At 33.9% G+C, this 12,536-nt stretch overlaps 1 protein-coding gene across 1 annotated transcript; it reads right to left on the minus strand.

The window, feature by feature from the left end:
- Positions 1–11: 11 nt before the first annotated feature.
- LOC142978148 (sphingosine kinase 1-like) lies at positions 12–12,517 on the minus strand. Its single transcript, XM_076122466.1, has 3 exons — positions 11,734–12,517; positions 2,766–2,865; positions 12–2,436 (listed from the first exon to the last, which is right to left on the minus strand). The coding sequence occupies exons 1-3, from the start codon at positions 12,381–12,383 to the stop codon at positions 1,585–1,587; spliced, it is 1,602 nt and encodes a 533-aa protein (XP_075978581.1). The 5' UTR covers positions 12,384–12,517; the 3' UTR covers positions 12–1,584.
- Between the last annotated feature and the right edge of the window lie 19 nt (positions 12,518–12,536).

Genomic DNA, 12,536 nt, shown 5'->3' on the forward strand with positions numbered 1-12,536 from the left:
AAAACTCCAACTCTTGATTTATGATTTATTGACAACAGTTTCATAAAATTGAAAATTATATAACTTTTATTCACAACATTATCTGTTAAAATTCTGCTACTATGCTACTGTATTTTAATATCTATAATAATACACTCACATAAGTATTAAAAAGCCCAAAGACACCTATACTTACAACCATGGAATGTATAAATTAAAGATTACTGATTCAGCAACACCAACAAGACAAAATTAAGTATTCCTTCAACAAAATAAATATTGTGATATTGGTAGGTAACATAAGAATAAAATAATATTGTGCATACCAAATGTTTGAAAACTAACTGTCTTTATTGAGATAGTCCTATTGAATACAACAAATATGTTTCTAATTCTATAGACAACAATTTTATCTTTGTACATTATGTCTCAAAACAGACAAAATAATAAATCTAAATATTTGATGTTGCAAAGGTATACAGCAATTATCACATAAATTTGTTAAATCCCTTTACTCCAGACTCATCATGGGGTTACCATTATGGTACAGTTAACTCTTCAACTTTATATTACTGGAAATTTCAAATGGAAAATATGGCAGAGTAGTTATTATCACAGAAAAAATAATGCTATAATAATTAATACTGCTAAATAAATTACGTTAAGCTATAATAGTAGTCCCAACCCCTTTTAAATATTGTTTAATTAATTATGTTCTTATCAATCAAGTAGTTACCCCATTTTACTATACACCATACATTATAATCAAGGCAAGTTAAATAATAATCTTCACCCTAAAGGTACGGCAAGTTGATTTTATACAATAATTATATACAAAAAATGACGGATCATCTACATTTTTATAAAGTTAATTAGACAGCATGCAATAACATTTTCATTAGTGCCAGATTTTACTTACCTACTTATTTCATCTTATGTAAAGAAACTGGCAATTAGATTTTCTAAAACATTAATGAATCTGAATATAATACAGAGAGTTTTAACATTATAAATGCTAATAAAAAGTAAAGTTTCATATAATTACATAGTATAACTTGCTTTGAGCTATAAGATAATACGATTTTTACAGTAGTTATTATAAGTAACATGATATTGTTGAAATCAAATATCCTACATAGGAATCAAAGTGCAAACATATGCTCTATACTTGAGCAAAAACAGTGTTATGATCAATTCCACATTAGAATAAGAAGTGATGTTTTAGAGTGCGTATATTTTGGCACTGATTCATTGTTTACATGTAAGCCTCGACTAGCCGCTAGTTTACTTCCTCACTTTAGCTTTAATTCACTTACAAAATTATATCACATTTTCAGTTATTGAACCAATTTAAATTATAATTACATAATGTATTTAACATAAATCACAACATTCTTGGAATGAACCAACTTAACTTCCACCACAATCAAAAGTTTTGAAAGTTTTAAATAATTTATATTTAGATATCTCTCACACAACCATCATTATACACCTTTGCTTCAAATATTGTGTACTCCTTTTATTGCACTTGCATAGGCTCGGTTATGATTCAAATAATTACATCAGTCATTTTTAAGAATATTTCTTATATTTAGAAATTTGGTGTTATTTCATCTCTGGCACTAATAAGTTAACTATGTTGGGGAATATTTCGGCCTGGATGGGTCCGTACTCCACAAGCTCTCCGTCCACGGTGAGGTAACCATTCGACCCCTCCGGAACTATTCTAAACGCACTAACAGGAACCATTTTAATGAATTCATTAGTCATATCCACGTGCGCGCCTTGACCTACGCCGAGTAGGAACGATAAAAGTTGAGATCTAGAAATTCCCGCTTTGATGATCAACATCCATATAACGCCATCGGAGAGCTGTGAGCGTGGAGCGAACAGGAAATCTTCGCCGATATAAGGTTGATATGATACGTGGACCATGACGAATTCACCCTCTTCGTGTACCCAGTGCGACGGTAACTGGGACATGAGCGACGGCAGGTGGGAAGCCGGTCCATGCATACAGGCGTGGACGGGCGACCGCATTTCTGAACCGCTACTCGTCACGCTATGATACTCTGACCCGCGCGTACTAAAGAATGCACTTCTTCGCGAATTGACAGAGTACCACGAATCGACTCTTTGATGTTGTTTCCCATTAACTGCGTTCGTAAACACTTCGGAATGTTCTTCACAATCGATAAACGCTTCCGCATCAGGGGAGTCGAGCGCGCCGTCCTGGCTGATGCTGTGACTGAGGGTTAGCGGTTGTTTTGGTTTAGGCAGATTGCTCACATCCTTTATTTTAGCGTAACTCACTACACCTTTATATGTCCTCAGGCCGACTAGCCTAGCGACTGCCCAAACGGCGAACCTCTGGCCTCCGATCGCTCGTAACCTCTCGCTCTCGATATCGATATCAGACAGAAGGCCCCAGCCAACAGACAGGAATGAAAACATTATCTGTGAAAAAAAAAACAATTAATTAATAATTAAGTGAGCGTACAAAAACATGGCAGTCATTGTGTTGAAAGAACTAGTCAACGACGCTAACACTGGCCTTTGCATGCACAGACACAATGGATTAGCGTTTGAGTAGCGTTAAGTTATAAGATAATAGTGTAAATATCAACACTACAGTATGATCGCGGGGCTAATTGTATCCGTGACTGGAGCACTCGTTGTTTGTTGTGACGGACGTACTCAATTGGATATTGTAACGTAACATATCCACCTGTTAGTGAGACGATGTGCCACCATGTTATATCACTCATACATAGGTAGCTACTTACTTTAGTTTTAGTTTCGATTCGGACGACGTCCATCGGGGCTGTCTTGCCTTTAACCAGCCCCATCGAAAGACCCGTCAGGTTTTGTGGAATGTATGGTTCACTGGAAAGGTAAAAAACAAGTTCAAATATTTTTTATAAGAAGCTTTTAAAACAAACAACGACATCTTTCATACTATAACCAGAAAAGTTTAAGTCAAAGATAAGACGAGTATTTTTCACGTAGTTTCCATATTAACGGGATGATATAGAGCGTTAATAGTCAGAGCATTGAAACATGAAAAGCTGTAGCACATTTCCAGTGCTATAATTGTTAGTCGTCGGTCTCGGTATAAATTCTTAAAGGTTAAAAAACAAATTGTAGCTAACTACATTAACGTTATCACAGTAAGAAGTCACGTGTGGCAAGTTATTGATAAAACTTAAATGAACAATATGTTAAAGATCATGCATGACCGTGTATAATTCAGTATACAGTGAGACGAATCCGGAGCGACATTCACAATGCAATCTCCCTTATCGAGCGAGCCCAAGGTCTAAAGTTAATGGTTTTCTATGTTTAACGTAATTATATTATAGAACGTAGTTCTTTATCTTTACGTCAATTACGGCAGCTCACCTGGTTAAGAGATTGCCTAAGTGGGGAAGTCATTATCTTCATAGAACCAATTAGTATTTTGGTTCAAAGCGTGTCACAATCATACGTTAATGGATATCTTTAAAAAAAAAATTAAAGTGAATCTTGACAAGATCGCGTCGGCCGTATCAAAACAAATGTTTGTTATTGTTTATAGATGACCACATGATACGAGTTAAAAATCGAACTAATACAAAATAATGCGCTAATACTGAAAGTCACTTGAAACTTGAAAGATTCCGAATTCCTGAAATGATTAATGTAAAACTTGTTTCGGAGATTTGCAACCAAATATTTTTTTAAAGTTTTCCTTCTATAGCTACCGGAAACTACATAATTTATTCAAAAAAGAAAAAGGCATAAAAAAGGGTATAAATAAGTCAGACAGTTTAGTCACAAACGTTAACGCGAAAAAGGATATACAAAAATAACATTTAACGTTAGTTGGTCTTTGTTTAAAACACGTTGATAATTCTTCTAAACACATTATAATAATAGGCAACTAATTAATTTCCGAAGCACCTCCGCGACTGCATTAGATGACTCCGTAATTAATAGCAATGATAGTCAATTATACCGAATGGCGTCAGAAAAACCACGAACATTTGTTCAAACAAACCTGTTTGCTGTTCAACTTTCAAAATGAACACAATACAGACTTTAATATAGAACTGTAGCTGTTTATGTACATTATTATCTTCTTGTAAAAGAATATCTTAACGACGGTCATGATAAAAGGATACTTCGACTTTGAATGTCCATTTTTCATAAATATCGTATGACGATGTTTAACGTCTCATAATCACAAAGCAAACATGATTCTGCAAAATACTGGATACAAAGTCATCTCACCTTATGAACTTTGTAGAAGGTAAGAAAACCGCAATTCCCGTTCTCATTCGAAAAGAAATATTTCAATACTAGTCTTTATATAATGTAGGCTATTAGCGCAAACGCAAACCACAAAACAAGGTAAATGATAACATTAATATTTTTACTAACGATGTTCGCCACCACGTTGAGGTGATAGCACAAGGTTAAATATGTATACGTCGAAACATAGAACTAGCCAATGCACTAGACTATAAGATAAATAAATAAAATGAAGCAAGAAATTATTATTATACTATGATAATTAGACGCCAAATAGGTAACCTAAGTTTATCGTGATTGAAGTTTCTTTACATTAATACAATTTTTGGTAGTACATTAAGAGCTCAGTAACATGACATCGAGGAAATTTGGTGAATCAGAATATAGACGGCTAGTTTAGTTTAATACATTATCATAATTGGTCGTTAACAGACTTTCCCACCGAAACAGGACAAGCCTCCTACGTTCACTCACAACCCGGAACAACGTTTTTCCATTAAAATATGTAGAAACATCATCATTGCTAGTCTTGTGACGCGTGTCTACTTCATAAAATTTATAAAAAATACTACTGCTACAATAGAATCCATTACACGTCGAATAGGATATACGAGAGATAAGAGATCATATTTTTTTATCCATTGACGTTCATTCATCTCCGCAATGTTTACAACTTCCTGATAATTACATATCTGAATGTATGATATTTTTATCGAAATTATTACCTAAATAAAGTAACTTTTAGTCCATTTTCATCTCTTAAATAAGTATTCGTTACCCTAACAGGTGGAATTTAAAAAATCTATCGAGTAGGTTATTTGACACTTATCCATGAGCCGAGAAACTTGCTCTCATTGTGATATTATTTCGGTTTCATTGTGTTTCATTTCGCATTGTTCACTTAATACGAATTATCAACACTTGAAAACATAATCGCGCATGGCACATGATAATTCCTAATATGTAATATGAATATATTCAACAACGCACGTTTGATGATTTCATATCAGTAGATTTCGTTTTTGTGGGCGTTAAACTCATAGACATACTTGTTATTATTTATATAAGTGACATTTAATTTTAAAAAATAACCATCTACCCGCATTAATATCCTGCAAAACGAACAGACGTCGCATAACCACCATCAGAACTATGTCATTGAATATTTTATCCAAATGATGGGTTTTTTTAACGTTATCGGGTCGACTAGTTTATCGGTTATGGATCGCAACAACATTGATCAAAATTCCGGTATCAGTTTTTGCATGGAGTTTTTATGTAAACATTTCTAGCAAACGATTGCGCCAAGTCACGTCTAAACAGAAGGACTGAGGTTTTTAGCAATATCGTGACAAATAAATATTAAATATGCGTCGTGTTCGTTCAAATACTCATTTAAACGTATAATTTACTTGTCGATATTATTACTAAATAACTCTGTGTACATTTTGTATTAAAAGCATGTGAAACTCGATGACAATGCAAGGATACAATAGAATTGTATGTGACTACAGCCAGAGCAGATAGTAAGTACTAAGTTAACGTAATATTTAATTTTATTGTGTGGATTATCTCTACATGGCTACACAACAAACTCTACAATTTTGTACCTTAGCAATACTATTTGTTCCCGTCACATTTTAATGGCTCAGGCACAATCTGAACAAGTTTCGCATTTAAGTGCCAGACTTGTAAACAAATAGCAATAATAGGCAAGTTATAACAAACGGACACAATGTTTTGCTACTGCGTATTTAGTTGCTCAAAATAAGTCGCTGATATGATTTCAAGGTGATTAGCGATAGATGAAAACAATCCATTATTTTACTTGCTACACTTTTTAGTAATAATGACCTTTCATCGCGATTACGATAACGTGATATGAAATAGTTTGAACTATATTAGAAAAAAAAGGCCACTGGCAACTGTACAAGTTGCGTGCACTTGACAATCACCACAAAACATACTTCGTCGTTTTATGCAATACGTTCCATTGAGCCATGAAAAACAAACAAGGAAATAATAATGCAATAATAATTATAATATTGTAAATTAATACGCAATGTTTCAATTTTATTAAGGTAAAATCATACAAAAACTGCTAATGTCTTACGATACTATAAGTATAAGAAATCTTGTAAATGTTTTGGTATCGTCATAATATCATACTTTCGCGTCCCTAGCCCTTAAACGAAAAACACTAAAATATAAATAAACACTTCCTTATGAAAGGAAACTGCGCTTTATTATTAAAACCAGCTTCCACCCCATATACACGCAACATGTTTACAATACTTTTTATTATTTTGTGTGTATTCATATTGTATTGAAACGGGTTGCACAAACGATATTTTTTCATTATCATGCTAGTCCCTGAACCCTTCTCTAACGAAACTTTTCATTGTATTACACTGATCGTTAAAAGTTTAGCAGCTTCTATAATGCAAAGTTTATTAAACTCCAATAAAGTATTCTTGTAGAACAGATTACGGCAGTGGATCACTGGTTGTCAGACACAGCGGGCCATAGGTTGTGAACCGCCCTGTCTAGTGAGTAAGCAATATTAAAATGCCCTTAGCATATATTAATTAGGTATTAAAACCTATTAAATGCAATGAAATCCCTTGTTAGGTATTATCTAAAGCATTACGGTGTCACGTTTTCATAGGTTTAGAAAAAACTAGCGACAACCGGTTTACAAACTACATCCTTGTATCACTTAGGGCCAGTTCTCTCAAGTAATTTGAATACACCATATTGCGTCCAAGCAATTACAATTAGGCATAAACGACTGCTATTATATACGTATTAATATCACAATAAAATAATGGATATCTTAAAAGGTAATTTGACTATTACAACATTTTCAAATTTGCTAATCACTACGCGTGTATTAATATAGTGATATGTGAATTTCCCAACCTATAGATACAATAGATTAATTATTATCACGGCTAAACAATGAAGGTAATTATGTACTACAAAATACTTGTTTAAATCCTGTATCCGTCACGTAATCTGTACTGACTGATATGCTTTTGGATTCAGATTAGTGTTTCACAATCTAACTCATTATATTCTAACCTTTATTTGTATCCTGGAGGGTTATTATTGTAGGTACAATGCTTGGGTAGTTAGAAATATTATGTGCGTGTCGAAGAAAGAGCATCGAGAAAGATTTACTATGCTATTTAGTTCCAGTTGTAAGGCTACTGGCAGGTACCTACCAGATTGTCTATTATTTGGCAATAAAATATACTCACGTGCCTGTAAGCTATCTATCATTGCATCACTTGTGGTTGAGTCATTTACACTTGGAGGATAATAATCACATAAAGAAAATATAAAGTGTGCGTATCTAGGTATGTAGCAATAATATTGTATCTGATTAATTAACAAAAGAGGACTTTACTACCAAGACCTACTTCTACATCTTAACTTTGGGTCGAGTGTTCATTACTCATTCTACGTGACGCAAAATCTGGACATTGAACACGTCGAAAAATCTCTGTAGGCAAATACTTTCAAAATAATTATAATAGGTACCTTCGTTTCGAGGAAACATAACGTTAAAAAAGAAAAATAAATACTGATTTAATTAATTCCAAAAGTCCGAGATTTTTACGATTTAGCACAACATTAACATAAATTATCATTACTGCATGTTTGAACAGACGGTGTGTGGAACCAAATTTTACTCATCTTTCCATCGCGTACGACATGAGTATGCAATGTTTTAAGTTCATAGATGACATCACATAGAACTACTACTCGTTGTTTTGATTAAAATTATAGTTAGAAGACAATTTATAAACTAAGTTGTTGACATTTTCCGAGGAAGTGTTACATAGAAAAATGTCCATAGGGTCACCTACACATTTAGCAAAGTGTTTTTGCTATATTTTTTCCTTACGAAACTATTTTATGCTTCCGTTTATTTTATTACACGGCCATGTATTATGTACTCGAGGTTTGTTAACAAATTGTGGGTTAATGCCTCCAATCGTACTGTGAAATTAACTGACGGAAAATAACTATTATTTTACAACATTTATATTGTCTACAAACTAAAAGTTTGCAGTCTATTTACCAATAAATTAATAAACCGAAAAATGGAAATTGTAAAAGATCGTTAACGTAGTTTTGAACTGATGGCCATGACGACACAATTTCCCCTGTTTATTTCCTCTTTGCCTTACCTAACACTTTAATGCACCGGCGATTTACTGTAAGCAGTCGTAACAAAGTCACTATCACTTTCTTTTAGATCACAATAAATCGTATCGTAAAGCACGCTTTTTGAGAAATATGGCACGGTTTTTCACAGAAATCGAAGTCAATGTTGTTTTGTGTGTATAATTCTCTGTAGCAACAGGAAGTCTGGAACTGTATATGGACGACAGATGACAATAGATGCTCGCGCGTGAACTAACAATTAATAATATAAAATTATAAGGGTCATGCACCTCTGTATACTGAATCTAGGAAGTTCTGGATGGCGTTCAATATGAATAATTTTCTGTGATGAAATATGAAAATCGCTACCTACATCAGTGCACAAGATGTGTACATTTATTAGTTTTATCTTCGTTTTGAAAAGGAGACCTACCTAAGTATGTATCGTATACAATGCGCTTACAACCTTATTAAAGACACAAATGTTTCGTGAAACCAGTTTTAACCAAATACTAAATGCTGATAAAACCATACATACCATACCATGGTGTCACTGCTACTCATCCCTACACCAAAAGTCTATTAGGGTAATGATAGTGCTAGAGAGACGCAGAATTTGACATAGCAAATAACTTAAATTATAATAATTTTATACATTTTATAGCGAACTAACTAATTAAAAACACGAAATATTTTCTCCTTGACCAAAACAATACAAAAATAATTACGACACGTCAATGTTTTACGTTGATAATTATCCTAATTCGTAATCAGTGTTCAAGGCTGGACGTTGAGCGTTAAACAAATAGGAATTCAGTTATTTAGTGCTTATTAGTTAGTATAACAACAAGAAACCATAACTAGGTTATCTATTACGTTCATTATTGTGTCAAGCACGTAATTACGGTCACGTTAGTAGTACTAAACGAGTCTAGTACCCTACGTAACCCTAGCCATGTGACTCATGTGACCATACTCGACTTTGCATAGTACCCATGTGCTATTAAACTGATCGTGATGATGTTCTATGCATACCACAAAATTGACCATAGCTCGCACGTAGTACCAATCTTTATGTTTTATAAAAGTTCAACATAGTTTTGCCATTTTTGGCTATAAGAAAACCAGCTAACTGGCGGACGTGATACAAAAATGAAATCTGCGTAAGTCCACAAAGAACAGTTAAATTGTTGTCTTATATTATGTTTTGCTTGTTTTACTTAAACACATATGCAAGCGAATTCAATCGACCTTATAGAAGACCTTCACTGAGAAACCTACAAGGTTCACGTATGTCCTTCAAGCTTCAGTCCTTTTAGAAATCCAGTCTACTAATGCGAGTATTTTGACGGGTCGGGTTCGAATGTATCAAGGGTTTGTCAAAGAAATCAATATCGCGATAGACGTAGATATTAGTGGTTCTTTTTGTGCAAAATAGGGACTTACATAAATGTGCATGTTATTAGGAGTTACACATACAGATCGTGCACAACAAAGCAGGATGCAAAATGATTGATGGTAAACCGCGCAATTATAGAAGTTCAGGTTCCTCACAATGTATAACTACTAGTTTAGTGTAGTGAGTAGATGAGTTGCAATTAAGACAATTTACGAGATCGTAATGTCTAATCTCTGCGACCCACAGGTCGGAGTCAAGAGCATTCATATTGTATTCACACCTCTTATCTAGGTATTTCTATAGACTTAAGTAGTTCGAAAAGAGGTAATCTTGTTTGTACTTTCTCGAGTTGTTAATGTTTAATTTTTATGTCTTTGTCCCATAGAGAGAGCGTCGCAACGTTGCTAGATGAAGTTCGTTACCGATTTCTCTCACTCATAGAGGTAATAAACACTAGTTTGAACTCTCGTTATTAGCTGGACTTACAGACAAATATCATTTTTCTTCAAACAACATTTTTCAAATTGTTAAATCTTTGGACATGAAAATAAACTGTTATAGTACGTTATAGAATAAATACGAATCAAATTAGGTTAATTCCTTTTTAGTGCCAAATATGAAAAGTATAGTTTTAGCCAGTTCATCACAGCATCCTTTGTCATAAAGTTTATTATGTTTTGCGTCTTTTTGGGCTTTATTCCAACAAACACTACACTTTTCTTCAGGCAATATGCATCTGCGACGTGAACGTAATAAAACTATTTTTATTGGCTTTGTCGCGGTTTACCCTATTTTTACGGAAGATTTCATTTCTATGACCTTGAACATCGTTTTTCTCCGATAGGATAGTGTCACTATTGCATTTCGCAAAACAGTACATAAAAGTGTACTATAACAGCTATCAACATATTTTGGTACATAATTTTTTGAAAATATTTTTAAGCTATTTTCCAATGCAGATTTTAGGAAATACAGATAAATAAACAGTCTTAACTTAATCATGATACCATCTTTCCTACACTATTAGTCACAATCCTTTCTTCAATTATTTTGTAAAAGAACTGACTTTTATCTATCATATAACACTACATTAAATACATATTTTGCTAATAAGATTCTAATTGGCATATCTAACAATATGACATTAAGTTTTTTGTTAGAATCACACTCTTACAAGACCAGTTTGAGAAATATTGCATGAATACAAACTTGCTACATAATTTAGCAACTCAATCAGACACAATGTTAAGTAAGAATGCAATGATTATGTTTTGTCATGCAGAATTTAAGTGGAAAAATATTAATCTACCTTCCAACTTGAATTTTAAAATAAACATATTCTGCTGTAAGTATTGTCTATTTGGAAATTAAATCTATTATAGTTTTTGTAGTTGTTTTGACTCAGTAATTTGAAGCAATTTTTGTTGATAAGCAAACAATTACAGTTTTAGTTTAATATTTTTTGTTAAAAAGAACTTAATTGGAGTAGATCAGACATCATAATACAATGACAAATACACTGCTTGCAGAAGTTATTACTCCTTACAGGCATTTTGTTACGAAAAGTAACACTTAAATTATTTCTCACTAACACAATATTGGTATTAAGAATTTGTCATCCTATACAAGGTCAATAAACTGTAGGTATAAAACACAACTCCATCTTCATTTAAGGAATTGCTGTTCATTAGCCTCATTGTGTACATCTGAATACAAGCCAGATGACAATTCAATGCAGAATTTTAACATAAATTATTAGCCACGGTTGACAAAATTGCAATAATGTGAATACTCATACAACATATTTGGTAATTATAATAGTAATTTAAGTCAACTTGGAATCTTATATGAATAGCAAATTTAATATTTTAAGGTATATGACTTACTTGTATAGATGGCAGATAGTCCTTGCTAGACCGTTGCCAGAGCCACATGGTAATATAGCCAGTGGCACCTCTGCTAGTGCCTGTTGCCAGTCCAGACGTTCAAACATGCCGTTTAATATCTCAAACAATACGCCATCACCGCCAATAGCCACGATTGCGCGCCAACCGTACACATTTCTTGTACGTACAAACTCACGCGCATACTGTGCGTACTTGGTAACATGTAAGTCGTAGGGCACTTCGGCCTCTTGTAATATTGGCACTACTTTAGACTGAAACAATTCTCTACCTTTGCCCGGCCCTGATTTCGGATTCAGAAGGACGAGTAATTTCTTATCGTTCGACGGCGGCGAATACGTAATCGGTTGACAGGCTATCAGACATTTGATAGTAGTTCTCCATTTCTGTGCTTCCCTGTTGTTATCCTCGTATTTATCAAAAGATCTGAAGCGCAATGTTATTGTGGTCCTCTCTCTTTTCAAGGTACGACGGCTTCGTTTCAGGATGTAAGCATAAATGTAAAGATACGCACTGATATCGTTTTCATCAAGATCACCGCTGTTCTCTTCGACCACTTTGAGCTGATGATTACCGACCAACGAGCTGCAGACGCAGGAGCCGGCTCCGGGGCGTCGTCTCTTGCTCCTCATGCATTTACTGCCTATGATATCGCGCAGTAGTATTGTTTGCTCTTTTGAATTTCCATCTGTTTCTTTAGTTAAAGATAGACCTTTTGAGGTAAGTTGAACACGAAACACTGAATTCTTCTTCGAAAGAATGTAAAATGTTTCTTCAAGATAAAC

Source organism: Anticarsia gemmatalis, chromosome 14 (genome assembly GCF_050436995.1).
Source record: "Anticarsia gemmatalis isolate Benzon Research Colony breed Stoneville strain chromosome 14, ilAntGemm2 primary, whole genome shotgun sequence".
Classification (NCBI taxonomy): Eukaryota; Metazoa; Arthropoda; class Insecta; order Lepidoptera; family Erebidae; genus Anticarsia; species Anticarsia gemmatalis.